The 17,323-nt window shown below is 44.4% G+C and overlaps 1 protein-coding gene across 1 annotated transcript in view; it reads right to left on the bottom strand.

The window, feature by feature from the left end:
- The window catches only part of CDK2AP1 (cyclin dependent kinase 2 associated protein 1), a 32,892-nt gene extending 15,779 nt beyond the window's left edge, over positions 1-17,113 (bottom strand). Inside the window, exons 1-3 of the mRNA XM_006113723.5 lie at positions 16,870-17,113; positions 2,581-2,687; positions 338-464 (exon numbers count right to left, since the gene is read on the bottom strand). Of these exons, the coding sequence (XP_006113785.2) occupies positions 338-464; positions 2,581-2,687; positions 16,870-17,098 (463 nt within the window). The 5' untranslated portion in view covers positions 17,099-17,113. The remainder of the gene's footprint in view (positions 1-337; positions 465-2,580; positions 2,688-16,869) is intronic.
- Positions 17,114-17,323: the final 210 nt, after the last annotated feature.

Genomic DNA, 17,323 nt, shown 5'->3' with positions numbered 1-17,323 from the left:
CAATTTGTTACATGGTTTGGTGTCCAGGGAATGTGTTTAGGGAATTCTAAGTCTTCTGGGAGCCTACACTGATGTAATGTACACAATGAGGGTACTGAAACAGGGTGCAAGCTACTCTAACCAGTACTCCTCTCTTGTGCACATGAAATACATTCAGTCATTGGCTTGTCATTTAGGAAGAAAATGGGTTATTGCTCAGCTATGTTAAACACACAACTCATAACATGCTACGTCAAGCCAGCAATAAGGGTTTCCCAATCTCTGAAATGAGGAATGTGGAGAAGTGGTTTGTAAGTAACGGATCGAAAAAACAGTCTACTCTAATTTTAAAAGTTACCTCGTTTTAACCTCTCCATGGCACTTTTACTTCCAGCATATGTAGGTCTAATTTCTTTTCCTAATTCTTCTATGATAGCTAGAAGTTCTGCATATTTGCTTTGTGGTACTTGACTGCTGCTCGTACCCTACAGTTTGAAAGAAATTAATCTGAATTATACACGGCAAAAAAAAAACCCACAGCAGATTAAAATAATCATAAAAATCAAATTTATAATGTGCCCCATTTGTTCGTGATCACTTGCACTAAATGCATCAAATTTAAAATTCTACAGGGTTTTAAACACAGGCATTAGCTCCTGCAATCAGGTATGATGAGGTGCCCTGCAGTTACAAGGATCTAACTGGGTAGACCTAACAGCAGAGTTGGAATCTTGTAACATTTCATCCAAATGTACAGGCAGTCCCCGGGTTATGTACAAGATAGGGACTGTAGGTTTGTTCTTAAGTTGAATCTGTATGTAAGTCGGAACTGGCATCCAGATTCAGCCGCTGCTGAAACTGACCAGCGGCTGACTACAGGAAGCCCGAGGCAGAGTTGCTCTGCCCCGGGCTTCCTGGAATCAGCCGCTGATCAGTTTCAACAGGCTGAATCTGGACGCCAGTTCCGACTTACATACAGATTCAACTTAAGAACCCAGGCGTCCCCAAGTCAGCTGCTGCTGAAACTGATCAGCGGCTGATTCCAGGAAGCCCGGGGCAGAGCAACTCTGCCTCGGGCTTCCTGTAGTCAGCGCTGGTCAGTTTCAGCAGCGGCTGACTTGGGGACGCCTGGGGCAGAGCAGCTTGGGTGCTGCTGGGTTGCTCCAGTAGCGCCGCTCCTCGGTGCTACTGGACCAACCCAGCAGCACCCAAGCTGCTCTGCCCCAGGCGTCCTGATTCAGCCGCTGCTGAAACTGACCAGCAGTGGCTGAATCAGGACGCCTGGGGCAGAGCAGCTGGGGTGCTGCCGGGTTGGTCCAGTAGCACCCAGAGCGGCGCTACGGGACCAACCGGCAGCGCCCCAGTTGCTGTACCACAGGCGTCCGGAGCAAAGCCGCGGAGCACGGGGGCAGCGGGACAGCCCAAACGCGCCGCGGCTGTCCTGCTGCCTGCGTGCTCCGCGGCTTTGCTCCCCGTCTCCCTGGTCTCCAGCAGACCAGCAAGACGGGGAGCAAAGCCGCGAAGCACACCGGCAGTGGGACAGCCACGGCGCGTCAGGGCTGTCCGCTGCCCGCGTGCTCCCCGGCTTTGCTCCCAGTCTCCCTGGTCTGGGGAGACGTGGAGCAAAGCCACGGGCAGCGGACAGCCCAGACGCGCCGTGGCTGTCCCGCTGTCGGCGTCCTCAGAGGCTTTGCTTCCCGTCTCCCTGGTCTGCTGGTCTTCAGCAGACCAGGAAGACGGGCAGCAAACTCCGTTCGTAACTGCGGATCCGACTGCCTGTATTGCAAATCCCTGTACTTCAGATAATTAAATAGCACACTCAAGTTCATCACTCTTACTCCCGCTATTCTTTTTAATTTTAAGTAGTAGTTTAGTCAAAAACTAACCAAAAATATTTTCAGAGTATGTTAAAACAGATGGGAAGTCAGTGAGAAAGAAAAAAAAGTACAAAAAAGCTGTCCATCTACAAAGAGAAGGCCTTCTTCTCCCTGCTAAATGGAAGCCACTACACAAAAGTTGATCAGTCAGATTCATATATCAGCCAATAGGCAAGTTTGGATCATGCATTTTATGACATTGTTTTTCTGAAGTAAATCTTAATTTAGAGTTAGAGATATAGTAAATATATTTTATATTTTAAAACGTATTTTATATTATATATTTATATTTTATATCTTTTAGATTATATATTTTAAAATATCTTTTATATTTTAAAAGTCATACTAACAGAGTCCTGTTTGTTTCATCCTTTACCATCAGATTATAAGCCTTGATCATTTTATATCTATGCCTTTATTTTCAAACATGTGTTTCGCTGGTAGCGAAGAGGTCAAGAACTCATAATTACTTATTAAATACTCTGGTTCAGCATGGGAAGATGGACTAGTCAACTTCTTAAAGTCCCTTCCAGATTTATATAGGATTCTATAACCCCCGGATAGCAGTACAGTTAGTCTAATATGAAACCAAGAGCCACGTGATGAATCTGACTAACACTTGTAATTCATTTCAAAGCAATGGAGGGTCACATCAAACTATATGCCACAACTCACATTAATGCTCAAACCTCCTCATCAACACCATTAAAAATTGTAATTTTACCTGCATCCCTTGTGTATAGCCTAGCGATGGGGGTCCATAATCATTTATAAGCTGTCTGTATTGTGCAGATGATGCCATACTTGTGGAGGGAGAGTGAACACTTCCAGCTTTTGAGAAAGAAAAAACATGAAATCAATATTTATTATCTACATATGAATTAGTCAATATACATAAGTCCATAGTAGTGAGGCTATTTTTAAATTAACATTATCCTGTCAACTTTTTTCTGCAGATCACTAAAAATTCAATAGTATACACAATTACATGTTCTGTATAGACAACAGAATTGCAGATATACTTCCAAATAAGTCTAATATGAATACTATGTAATTTTCACATTTACAGTGCAAATTGTATGGCTGGAATTTTACAATAAATATTATCACATTTGTAATGCAAATCTTCCTAAAAGCTTTTTTCAGCTAACACAACTATTTGATGTGTGACATCATCAGTGAATTTTGTTCATCACATTCATCTCTTCTGTGATGTCAAACATGTTTAACCAATAGCATTGGGCAACGCTAATAAACCAAGGGAAATATAACATTAATATAGCATCACTTTTTTGATACTAAGACTGATATCTCATGAGATCATCATATTTCAGAGAGGAGATAAACTGCACTGAAAACATTCTTATTACAAAAATATATTTACTTTTGTGTCTATCTAAATTTGATAGTCCTCTTAAGTAATTACTGACAGATCTAGGGTAATACATTTTTACATGGATTGTAACAGAAGTAATTGTCTGCTTCATGTTCCATCTTGATTATTTTAAAAATAATAAGTTCTTCAAATGATGGCTGTTGCTTCTTAATTAACCAAGAGTTACAAGACCTCATTTAATAGGTTTTGTCAATGTTATCTAAGATCTCCCCCAATAGAGAAGAATCTGAACAAATTCCTTAATCAATTTCGAACATTCAAAATTGTCGGGAAAGAAATTTCAGATAATTTCCTCCTTTTCCTAGAGGGCCACAATCAACAATTTAAGGAGAAGCACATGATGGACAGAACTAGTGTCCTGCATCATGTCAACATCACAGTCTGCTACTGGCATACATTGATCTCATCTGCACACTTGTAACAGCCCCCTTGATCATCTGCGACCAGCCATGCTTTTCAGGAAATGCACCATTCCAAATCAAAAGGCATGTAAGGGTCCCAATCCTGCTTCTTGTTTTCACAACCTTTTCGGGTGTTCTGCTCAAGTAGGGTTTGAAGAATCAGCCTCGTGGTTAGCTGTTTTTTCTTTTCTCTTCCTGCTTCCACTGTTGCTTCCCCCTTTATCCATGCTCTCCCTGCAGCCTTGCAGACACACTAGCTTCCTTCTCACCTTCCTTAACATTCCAAGGCCTCTCCCACTCCCTTCTCACCTCCACAGCCTTCATTTACCATCCCCATGGGGAATTTAAGTGAAATAAAAATGAAAAGGATTTGACATTATGGGAGTCGTTTTGTTCTGGTTAGTGTTTTACTCCCGACTCTTACTCATTTTTGCAAAGACCCCAGCACCAGCAATCACACTATAGGAATAGCTATTGAGTGCATGGTGGAATCAGCAGTCTGATCTTCCTCATTTTGGAAGGATCATTGTGCTTCAATAGCAATTACAGGGAACCCTGAGGTCTTGTCTTTACTACAGAAAACAAAGTATGTTCTTCACTTGTGTTTGCTAATGCAGGATAAAATCCAAATGTGGACAAGGCAGGCTCTAGCTTTTTCATGAATCCATAGATTAAGTTAAAGACTCATCTCCCCTTTAACCTTTAGCTCAATCTGCTAATTTGAAAAACTACACACTGCTTCGTCTTCACAGGATAGCTAACATGAGGTATGAACACACACCTTTTTCTAATGACTAATGTTCATAATTACACTCTGTACTGTGAGTTGTTGTCTCATGAGACACTTATACGTGCAATATTTTTATATCTCTGTTTTACCCAACATTTCAAAAAAATCTATGATTATGGCATCAAACAGACATCCATGAGGCCACTTGGCAGGAAGTAGCACACTTTCTCCTAGAGTCTCAATGCTTTACAACCATTAATTAGCCCAGTAAATGTAAAGTAGGGGGGATTTGGTTAAACTCATTTTACAGAAAAGGAAGCTAGGCATAGGCAGATTTCTTTCCCTAAATTCACAAAGCATGGGCCCAATCCTATAAACTCTTTGCTATCAGATGATTCTTGAAAGTGTAATTGAAATCTGTGAAAGTGCTTGCAGTTAGGGACCCCAATAGCTTCCATGGGCCTCTGGGCCAGGTGGGAGGAGGCAGTTCCACATTCCCAGAAAGGGCAGGGCCTTGGGAAGCAAGAGTGGGGCAGGGCCAGCAAGCCCTCTGTGCTGCACTCCCTCCCGCCCCTCCCTGCCCTCAGAGCTGCCCAGAGCGCTCACTGCAGCAGGCTAGGTGGCGACTTAAAGGATCTAGGAATTTGAGCACCATGCAGCAGCAACAGCAGGGAACTCCAGGCCCCGTTGAATCGGCAGGCCCTGAGGGAAGCTGCCTCCTTTTCTCGTCCCCCTCCCACCCATTAGCAGACCTGCTTGCAATAGTAAGTATACCATCTCTGAGGCGAGGCATTTACAGGACCAACCCCTGAATTGGTTTACAATGACAAGACATTCAGGGATCTAAACTCCAGTTACCTATTCTAGCAACTAGCCAGAACATTTTTCCTACTGCCTATGAAGTTAAAAAGAAAAAAAAAAGAGGTAGGAAAACAATGAAAATTTATTTATTTCAGCTGGCTGCTATTTAACAATATAGAACAGACATTCCATTTATCTCCTTAGACCAGGTTAATTTGGACTCTGTCACATTCCCAGCCTGAATAGAAGATCACAACACAAGGAGCATACAGATAAGAACAAAAACTATCAGGTGCCTGATGCAGGGAGACAAAGCAATGACTCCACACCAAGGTGCTGCATGGGAAAGTTTCACAGATCTGGACACTGACAATAATTATGGCATTGCAGCAGAGGGCAGCTGCAGATTAGGCCTGTAGCCAATAAAAGGAAAAACTATGCAACAAATAAGGAGAATTTACTAAAAGCCTGATCCTATCAGACAGCTATGGGAGAGGGGATTGGTGCTAATATTTTAATGACACCAAATGCAGTGAATTAATAAATCAGATGGATGGAATTTGTCACTGGTGCATATTGTCTTGTCTACTTTTTCCACAATATATGCAAAGCTGTGATGCAGACACGAGAGGCCATTACAGAGTAAAGAGTGTCCTGCCGAATGATAAGTAGTGGTAACCATGGTGAGTTTACCTGTTTCTTTGCAGTCTGCATCAAAAATGTAATAAGACATAATGCCATGCGCCAACCACTTTATCAGCAGCAGCAGGCACTGAGAACAAAGAAAGGGATTTAGCTTGGCTGTGATACCAGCTCTTCATGCGCTGCAAGTGCCCATGTCAGATGCCGGCCAGCCATTCCCAGAGGGCGGGTGAGGAGTGAGTGGGACTCAGCAGAATAAAATCAAATTGTTGTATTTATTTAAGATACAGTTTGTGATCATAATGAGCTCAAGTGTGGGGTTTGGGGAGGGGTAATGGATGTTGGCTTTTTCTCAGCCTATCAACTCTGCCATAAATCCCCAGCAATGGCCCTGGACCTTAGATGTTTTTACTTAATCGAAAATAAGTGTGTGTATCTAAGCATTTAATAGATTTCAAATTACATTTACTAGACCCTGTCATTATAATGAGCAAGAAAACCAGGCCAGCAAGCCCCACATCCCAAGTCATAGGAGACCAGGTCAGATGTCAAAATGCCTGTATTGCACAGAGGGAGTTTGGATGTTGTATTTCTTTGGCTTCCTGTCGGCTACCTGAGCTAATTCAAACCACTGATGAGCTTGGCACAGCACTATATGGGCGTGACGGGCAACCTGTGGCCCAAAGGCTGCATGTAACCCATTGGGATTCTACGTGTGGTCCATGAGACATTTTGTTTACTTTTGCCCACTCACAGGTTTGCCAGATTCTGTTGGTTTTCATCCACATAGTTTTTTTCCTACTGATACTACAAAAGCGACACACACATATGAAGCGAGGCACAAGACTGCACACAACATTGTCTGTGAGAGCTGTGAGCTCCCTCTGTATCCAATCCATGGGCTGCGACAGTGCAAGAGGCATGCCCCACACATTCTAGATATGCAAGTGAAATTAGCTGAACTACCCTATCTCAGGAGACTATCTTGGTTACGACAGTCTTGTAAACATTGAGATGAAGGAGGCCACTTATGCGTCCCCCTCACTAGCCTAGTTGCCCCTCTTTGATCTATGGCCTCTTCTAGGTTACCTGAGCAGCTTTTTCCTTCTGCCAGCACAAGGTATGAGGCCACCTGGAGTCTAAACTCTATAGACCTGAACTTCTGGAAGCTAGAGCAGTGTGTTCTCACTGCACAGGTAGGGGTGGCAGGGCCGGCTTTAGGCTGATTCCCCTGAATCAGGCCCCACACCTAACAGGGGGGCCCCACGCCTAAAAGGGCCCTTTCCCAGGAGCGCAGTGCATGTGCGGTGCTGCCCTTGGCGTGCGGAGTATGCGTGGTCCCGCCCCCACGAATCGGGCCCTGCACTTCCTAAAGCTGTCCCTGAGGGGTGGCAGGGTGGGACAACTTAAAGTCCTTTGGTTGATCCAACTGAGGTCCACGGCTGTTGACCACCAAATGGTGTAAGTCGGGCAGGCAAAATGCAGCCTTCAGCCTGGGTCCAGCCCACCTAGCTACCAGATTCGGTCTGCAGGCACAGCAGAGCCTCAGTCTGGTTCCCTGCCTCCTCTGCTCGCACATATTGCTCACAGCAGTTTTCTGAATACTGTGAGCCCAGGGGGCAGAGGGGGAGAAGCTCTGCATGTTGCCCCTGCCACCAGCACAAACTTGCTGCTCCCACTGGGCCTGCAAAATACCCCTCCCCCCAGGCTTTCAACATTCAGAGCAGCACACATGGCTCTTGCCTGGCTGAGGAAACTGTTGGGCTGGACTGCTGGCCAGAGTAAGAGCCTCCCAGCTAGAGCCTGCCTCTGGCACCCCAGCAGAGGCGTAGCAAGAGAGTTATACACCCAGGAGCAAAGGCAAAATTTGCGCCCGCCTTAGAGGGGCCCCAAATCTGGCACATGGCTAAGCCTGACCCTGGGAAGAAGAGGAGAGCTTGTATCACGTCTTCCCCTGCCCCCTTCAGTTTGGGCCCGGCCCCCCACACGCACTAACGTGCCAGCAGAGATGGAGGAAAGTTGGGCTGGGGGCAGAGAGGAGGCTCCAGCCGGCAGTGGCGAGCAGAGGAGGAACAGGTGAGCCGAGAGATGACAGGGGAAGTGGAGGGGGAACTAAATTGGCACCCTCCTAGTGTGGCACCCAGGAGCAACTGCCTCCCCATGCCCTTCGCTATGTCACTGCACCCCAGCACCTTGCGCACTCAAACATCTGCCCCCCCTCATGCACTCCTACCTCATGTAACTCAAACCCTCTGCACCCTTGCTCCTGCACCATATTCCCTCCCAGACCCTGCACCTCCTCTTGCACCCACTTCCAGGTCACAACCCCCACCCAGACCTTGCACCCAATCCCTTACCCCCAGTCACAATCCAAATCTCTGTACCCCCTCCTTGCACTCCTGCCCCAGGTCACAACCCCATCCTGGACACTTAACCTCCTTCTGCAACTGGGTCTGCTATCCCAGGTCACGACCAGGGGCGGACGGGCAATCAAAATAGGCCCAGAAATGGGTTGAGAACGGCCCTCCCCATGACCCCTGCGTGCCCCTCCCCCTTTTTGACATAACCCCTCTGTGCCCCTCCCCCTTTCCCTGTGTCCAGGGCTGCCTCTAGGTTTTTTGCCGCCCCAAGCAAAAGAAATTTTGCCCCCCTCTTTTTGTCTGGGGAAGGTGCACAGGCAAATGCAGCTTGTGCAGCTTGCTGGAGGGTGGGGTGCGCACTCCGGGGGGAGCCCAAACCCCAAGGCATTTTCATCTCCTAACACAAGCGTCTTCCTCTCCCACCCCTTCTCCCAATTCTTCCCCTGCCCTCCCTGGCTTCTGCCTTCCAGTTTGCGGGGCTGGAGTCTGCAATCCGGCCCCAGCTGCTTCGGGAGCTCCAGACCAGATCACATGCTAAACCTGGAGTGATTTTAAAGTCCCGAGCTGTGACGTCACACCACGCCTGGGCATCTTCCCTCTCACCTGTTGTGCGGCATTTGAACTTGCCGCGCATGCACTCCCTCAGCTCCACAGTGCCTAGTACATGGCCAGTGTGCGGCACCAAGGAATTTAAAGTGAGGGGCTGCGGTGCCCCATCACAAATCCTCCTCCTCTAGCAGCCGCCCCTTAGGCGGACGGCCCACCAGGAAATTCCTGGTATCATGCCGGACCAGTCCACCCCTGGTCATGGCCCCCTCCACCCAACTTCTTCCTGGATCCCACACCTGCACCCAAATCCCTTACCTCAAGCTCCCTTCTGCACCCAACCTCCATCCCAGACCCCACATCTCCATTAATATCATGGCTCTTGACAAATTAAATTCTTGGAGTGACTCCTGAGTCAGAAATTATTGCCCAACCCTGGTATAAGGTCTAATAGTGGTAATTCTGGGATACCCATGTGCTTAACCCTTGGCTGTAGGCCATCCATGCTGATGCAGATCACCAAGGGGAGCAAGTGCAGGGACCAGGGTGACTATGTGATAGGCACACTAATTTATCTACCTTTAGCTGTCAACAGTGCTGACCACTCTCACAGATTCATCACCGGTCTGGTGCTATTTGATGTTCTTAATGCTCCAGCTGCTGGAGGAAAGTGGTCATGTGAGAAAGCTCAGCTTGCCTGTTTTGGTTTTTTTTAACAAAGAGAAAGTTTTTAGTAGTGGTTAGAGAAGTTTAAAAAGAGAAGTTGAGCGTTTCAGTTTTTCTTGCTTGTCAGAAAAAAAACTTGACCATGTGACCCAAGTTCCCGCTGAAGGATCAGAAACCTCTGGTTAAAAAGAACTCCAAACGTTTTTTTTTTCTTCTACATCTCATGATTTTAAAGGGCACCCATGATTTTGGGGCCTGATTCATTACTTTTTTAATGCTAGCAGTTAGCAGCACTGAAGAGACAAAAGAGACTAATGCTGGAGTACTAATGTCACCAGAGCTTCTGAGGGAATGACAGATGCTAGTTGCACTCCTCAGGTTCGGACATACCATCCTTTCAAGATTCAGTGGCATTCTTGGGGCATGTCTTCACTACTGGCCAGGGCAGTGATCAATCTAGTGGGTATAAATGTGATAAATCAACTAATAATCACTCTCCCCATCGACTCCAGTACTCTAACAGAATGGAAAGAGTAAGGGGAATAGATGGGAGAGTTTATTCTGTTGATCCAGTACAGAGTGGACCCTGCAGTAAGTAGATCTAAGCTACATCCATTTGTGATATGCTATTAGTGTAACTCTATGTTGCTTAGATCCACCTCTCCCTTGCAATGACTGCCATTACATTTACTCCCACTCCTCCTCCTTAAGGCCCCCCACAACTTCCCTTCAGCTGCTCACGCTCTGCCTGATTCAGCACCCACTGAAGTTCAAGTTAATGGAAAGGTTTTCTAGATTTCAACAGGCCCAGAATCAGGCCCTATGTACCCAACCCAGCTCCTGCTCAAGGCAACAGGAACCTTTCCACTGACTTCAGTAGGAGCTAGATGGAGCACTATATCCCTCCTACCCCTGCCTTGCCTTTAACAACTCTTCCTTTCTGTAGAGCTTCTCCTGCTCTCTCTGGTTTCACCCGTTAGGCTGAGGAGAAAGTGTGTTTTTAAATCTATTGCTGTTGCCAGCAAGTGAAGTGGATGGGAAGCCAGGTTGTGCTTGGTGAGATCACAAAACCCTGCACATGCTGCAAAGTAAACTATGTTTCTATAGCCAAGTCAAGGCACTCTCATCTGATCTGCTTACAACACATCGATACATCCATGTGGTAGCAGCTTCTGTCACTACACAATCATGTGGCATGTTTATGCATCCAAAACTACTGTTTTGCTTACCTGCAGCCTTGTTTATGCACAAGAGTTAAAGTGGTACATCAACACTCCACTTACATACAGTAACAGGTGCTAATAGCAGTATAGCTATTTCTGAATAGAAAGGGGGAAAACATGCATATGTAAGGAACATTTATTCCAGTATAACTGTGTTCATCCTAGGGATCCCACAAGTATAACTATTCAGTTTGAGGTTTAATTTTACTTTTTTGCCTAAAGTATTTGTATTGGTACAAAACCTGTGACTATTTTGGTGCTTGCTGGAGAAAATCCATGCCATTATCCCATAGTGCCTGTACAGGAAGTCTGAATTTCTCCACAATGTACTTTTATCCTAAGTGTTTGTCAAGCATTTGAGAAAACACAGATATTAAAAAAAAAATACAACTTAAAGAATCAGAATATAAACCTGCTCCCCTCTCAACTGTCATTCTCATGTGATGTTAAATCCCCCTACTTTGAGTCATCCACAGAATTCTCGGACAATTAATAGGCAAGACCTGATATTTCAAAGTAGAGTAGAAAATAAAAGTTTTTTCTTAAAAACAACCCTCCCGACCATACACATCTCAGCCCTTATTTATGCATTTAGAAAGCAGCCCACCCCTGCTATGGACCTGGCCTGGCTGGAGCAGCCCACCCCCTTTAAGCAATTAACCAGTTAAACAATTTCCTGGTTCACTGATCAAATGGAATTTTGCATCCCTAGTATTGAATACATAGGCCTCATTCTACTCTCAGAACCACAAATGTGAATCAGACATTGAGCTGATTGGTGTCACAGCCATATAAACCTGATCTGACTGAGCACAAAATTAAAGACATTGGGTAAATTCCTCCATTTCCTTGTATTCTGGGCAAGCTGTTGCCTTTCCAACTGGGTGGGATTCCACAGCCCCAAACACAGGTGCAAGTGATTATACACAAGGAGAAAAATCAATGGAGCCAGGATTTCTCTGAGGATACCAAGCCCAATTTGTAGAACATGACCATTTTACAAGCACATCACATCAGTCTGAATCATGGTTTTAGTGCTCAAACTTAGAAGGAAAGAAGATGCATTCTTAAAGAGCTAAACGTTTTTGCTTAATTTATACAAAATTTCACTGCAATCTTATGGAGGACAAGTGGAGAAGGGCAAACAAACACAGTACCTATCTTTAATAAGAGGAACCAAGAATCAGTCAACCTAACTTTGATCTCAGGAAAGCTTTTGGAACATTATTACACAATCCAATTGTTAGCACCTAGAAGATAACAGGGTTATAAGTCATAGCCAACATGAATTTGTCAAGTATGAATAACACCACATCAACCTAATTTCCTTCTTTGACATGGTGACTATCTTAGTGGAAGGGGAAAAGGTGTAGATGTGATGTATCTTGGTTTTAGCAAGGCTTTTGACAGTCCCATATAGTGTTTTCATATGTTTTCCATGTTGTATCAGAGGTAGCAGCACAGGAGGACAGGTAACTCCCCAGAAGCCAGTGCTCACAGGGAGCCTGCTTAAAAGTTGGCTCCTCATGTGCTCTGGCTCCGTCTTACTGCTTGTCCCTCCCTCACCCCATGCTGCTGCCTTGGATACAGAGGTAGCACTGCAGGGAAGGGGGAAGGGCTTACATGTAACCATGAAGGTTAACCGATGAGCTCAGGCTCATCAGTTAACCGTTTAAGCTTTTAAACTATCACATCCCTACCTAGATATTCCTCTATAACAGCCAAAGAACCTCTTTTAAGCTTTAATATTTTATCCATAGACAATGGAAATTCATATTAGGTTTTATAAATGCCAAACACACTTTTTTGCTCAAAACAATAAAAAATACCTGTACGTATTCCCCAGCCATCATCTTTTTTTTTTTTTAAATGGGGGGCAGGAAGCAATCATTTGATAAAGGACCAGGTGAGTTATATTTGGAAAAAGTTAACTATTCAGCATGTTTAGATCATTTCTTTTCAGGCTATCTTTGATAAGATCACTGAATAGTGAGCAAGCACTGTATTAAATGTTAGCAAATTGAATTACAGTCATAAAAACAATGCCACTACAAATCTTTCAAACAGTAAATCCAAGATGAGATTTGTTTTACTAATGTAAATCTGGAAAACAAATGTTAAAGCGCTTATAAATGCCTACAAATTACTCTTTGTGTCTAGCAGAGTTTAGTATGTAACAGCTTCCACAAACAGATATCTTAACAGAGTAGTTCATTTTCTGTAGTGCCATCAAAACAAGAGACTCCCCACTTCATAAAATCTGAAAAAGGACAACAGGCTCATGTCTAATATAATTACATAAAGAACATTAAGGAAGCAGTTTGTTCATTGTGCTGAGTCAGAAACTTAATGTTATTAATTTAACATATCATTGGGTATATTGTAATAAACTAGTGTGCATATGTTCCAGTGCCCTCTACTGGCTGGACTCAGAATGCTCAGATATATTGTTTCATAGCCCCTATTCTGTTGCCAGATAACAGAGATTTTCTTTTTGACCAAGTAACAGAAGGTACCTGTGTTTTGGAGCAGGAGAACCTCAGGCACTCTAAAGTTTTGGATGGAGAACCTCAGGCACTCTATAAAGTTTTGGATGGAGACACTGAAGTGAGAACTATGAAAATGCTTGGTAATGATATTTTTTTGTTTTGTTTAAAGGCTGCTGTTAAACAATGTGGATCCAGGATGCAGCCTACTACTTCAACATTGGTATAAACTGCTGGAACTTGATTTTACACATGAGCGTTTTAAAACTTCACTCTAGTCTTAGCATTTTGGGGAGGAGAGGTTAAGCCTCATTGCTATAGGACCAGGCTCAGAACAACAACATGAAAAAGATTAGTACAATATGCACCTTACAAATACTACTCCCAGAGCCATGCATATTCCAGCTGACATTATTAAAGATGCTGAGGGACAAACAAAATACAGTCATCATGGCTCCACTGCACTTAAATAGAGAAAAAAAAGAGTGAGATAATAAAGAGAACACTAAAAAATAGAGGGCTTTGTGCTTGAAATTAAAAATACTTCTGCCAGCGACTGGTTTAGAAACACAGGACTGGCACCAAATGTTGCATCTTTCAGGCTCCAACGTGAAAAGTCCCATGGGAAGAGCACCTGGAAAAACACTGCAAGTATAATCACACAGGGCTTAAGCCCCTCTGTCCCAAGCTTTACATCATCACTCACACCTGTGAGGCACAGTGAGTTCAGCACCAGTGTGATTTGGTAGAAAATTACTCTTTGAATTTGTGTAAATGACAAAAGCTGCCACAGTGGAGAATCAATCCCCTGGAGCACCCTGACATAGCTGGGGAGTAGGCAGCTTGTGGAGTAGGCAGACTTTTCTTACACAGCCATTCTGAGATCTGCAGGGGATAACCCCACAGATTTCCCATTAACCCTCTATAGCCCTCCCTGCCCTATGGCAACTCTCCTCTCTCTCAGGGCTTGCCTGCACAAGTAACTTGGTTTATAACCTGATCATTGTCCCTAATTCAAGACCCATCCACACACAAAAATCCCATAGCCAGAGGGTGGTGGACCTGCCTGTCTGTATAATCTGCAGCTCAAGTTAGCACAACTCATCAGCTGCTCACACAACAACTTTGGGTAGCTCCTGTTATTTTGCAGTGTGGCCACTCTTGCTGGAGCTAGACTAAGTGGAATTAACCAGAGTGTAGATAACACAAGTGAGCTCTGCAGTGAAGACACAGACTTCAGAAGCATGTCACCACAGTCTCTATAGTCCCACTTGCACCAGAAACCCTGCAGCACAGATTATCAGCACTATTAGGGACTCCAAGTTGGCCACCTCCCCTTGAAAAACTTGACTCCTGATCACTCCAAGTTCCGATAGAGCAGCTTCTGCAGAGGTGATTTTGGGCCAAAGGGACAGATGTCCTGCTTTTTCAGCCTCTCCACAGAATACAAAGGAAAGGGAGACCCAAGTTTGGAAGCAAACCCAGGATTTGCACTTCTAGCTGAGCTGGTGGTATTTCATTAAAACACAATAGAGAAGGATCCTCTTGAAACTCAGTTTAGGGTCCAGCAAGAAAGGAAGGAAGCCATTTGCAGTCACATCATTCTCAATGCAATGTGTGCCCCTGCAAGGACTGCTTTGTCTAACTCCCTTGGCCTCAGGCCATCATGCTGGCATTGCCACTAGCTAGAGGAAGGGCTGGTGAAGGAGGGATAATGGCAGGAGACAGAGAGAAAGAGAGAGTCCATTTTGGATAACGATTCCGATATTTTTCATTTCAAAGCATCTCTGGGCAGTAAAGCTGACAATTAAGCAAGCACAAGTTAGACAGGGATAACAGGAGCACAACACTGGACTGCTGAAAAGCCACTAAGGAGGACTAATCAAATGAAAGAATTTAAAGCTTGAATCGTGTCACGGTTCATCAGAAATCATATAGACAGAACGAGAACAACAAAAATACAGAAAAAACTTCCCAAGTTACTTAAACTAATGGTCTCAGTAACCTATTTGCCATGGTCTTAGCCGTTTCTTTCATATGAAGTGCAGTTAGCCTTGTGTTTTCCCCTCACTCCATGACGTAAGCCAAAAATCAAAACAAAAAGCTTAGTGTCCCTGCTCTTGTATGGAGGTATTTTAGAGAATGAGACAGATTGTAGTGAGAGACAAAAAGGAACAGTTCCAATGCTTGGGTTTTTTTTTTTTTTTTTTTTTTTTAATGGTAATACTGCTTTATTATGTCACAAAGAATCTAAGTCAGGACCATGACTTTTTTTTTTAAATGTAACATGCTGATCTCAAGCCATGATCCTTTAAATACTGACATGCATGCTGAATTTTACACACCTTGGACCTCTCATTAAAGTCAGCTAGAACAAGCTTCAAGCTATTCTCATATATAGGTGTTTGCAGGACCACGGTTGTAGTTCATGTCTTTCTTCTCTAGCCACTGATGACAAATTCCTTTCAGTAGAATGAGATCTGCTAAAATTGCAACTCTCATTGTACCATTTGGGGACTTTTAATTTCTTTAGCACATCAATACCCCAAGAACAGAATCTCAGGCAGTGCTACAAAACCACTGAAGCATATTTCCACTCCGTCTTCAAACATCAAAACTTCTCTCTCTACCCTTTTTGTTTTAAAAGTCACATTTCTTCCTGTTGATATTTTGATATCAGACCTGTAGATGCTATGCATGTGAGTGACCTGGTAAGACTAGCATGGTTAAACACAATTTTTCCATATTTTGTTTTAATACCACTAAGAGAGATAAATATATGGGTGATCTCCTGAAAATACCCCACTCTGGATTAATTCCTGCAACTGTGTTCTGAATTTTCTTAATTATACCCACACACACTTTCACATGCATACCCATACAAATACACACACACACACACACACACTTTTACAGCAAAGTTCACAACCAAAATTATTTTTTAAATTACTATTTCCTTTGCAAATAAAAAGTTAAATCCATCAAAGTAACTTTGCAGGGGATGGAGAAGCTGGGGAATAAAAATAAACACAGACTGGGGGAAAAATAGGTTTTCTCGAACAAGAATGAAGCGCCTAACATCTCATTCTGGAGGGAGATTTATGCAACACAAATGAATCCTCTCCAAGGCACTTTGAGTGACAATCCCAGGTTACCCAACCCTGCTGGAAAAAGGGGCTTTTGCAGATCAGGGGTGAGGGGCTTTTTTCAAAGTCCCCTTAGGGTGCAGCCCTGGAGAAAGCACAGACAGGGGACAGCAAAGCCCCCAGCCCCGAAGAGCAGAGAGCAAAGGCTGCCTCGCCACACACCATGCGCGGCCAGGCACTTGCAGCGTCTGGCCAGCAGCGGTCGCGGCTGAGCCGCGAACAGAATATTCCTGATCCAGATCAATCAGCAGCCCGAGGGAGGCGATCATGGAGGAAAGCGAACGGCCGGATCAAAAGAGCTACCAACTGAGAGGCGTCGCGCGGAGGCGGCCGGCACCTGGACGCCAGCCTGGGCGCAGCGCCCCGGGGCGCCGCGGGGCTCGGAGCGGGAGCCACGCGGGGAGCCGAAGTTTGCTCCTTGGGAAGCGCAGCGCTGTTTGTGATTAGTAATAATGGCGGATATGAATCAGCTCCGAGGATCTGACCCTACGTATAGAACTGGACAAAAACTACAGTCTGGGGCTTTCCCCAGGTATTCCTGCTGCACCACAGCGCTCTTTTTGTGCCTCCAAAAAGGGCTGGAAAACTTGCCCTCCAGTTGCAATCGGAGACTTACCCTGGTTGATGGAAGTCCCAGGGAGGTGGGCGTTCAAGTTGGGCTTGTAAGACATTCCTAGAGACATTGTAAATTCAAGAAATAAAAATGTCCTGACATTCAGTGGAGCGTCTCTGTGTCTCTCAGACACTTTGGGTTGTTTACAGCGGTAGCAGCACCGGCAAATATGGCCGTCACTTATATTGACACCCACAATGCAATATATCATCCATACATCATTAGGAGACATGAATCCAAAAACTTTAGGGGAGAAAAGGAATTCACATGCCTCACAGCTACACCCAAAGCACTTTAGATTTTTTTTTTTTTTGGAGGGGGGTAATTTTTTTATTTTATTTTATTTTACAAAGCAAACAATAGAGCTCTTTTAAAAAACATTGTTTTTTAAATTAACTTCAGAAACTTTTGGCAGAACTTTTGGGGTGAAGGCTTAACATGTAACTTGTTAAAAAGG

Source organism: Pelodiscus sinensis, chromosome Z (assembly GCF_052426305.1).
Source record: "Pelodiscus sinensis isolate ZL-2025 chromosome Z, ASM5242630v1, whole genome shotgun sequence".
Classification (NCBI taxonomy): Eukaryota; Metazoa; Chordata; order Testudines; family Trionychidae; genus Pelodiscus; species Pelodiscus sinensis.
The sequence above is the reverse complement of the archived record's forward strand: the minus strand, read 5'-3'. Positions and strand labels throughout refer to the sequence as shown.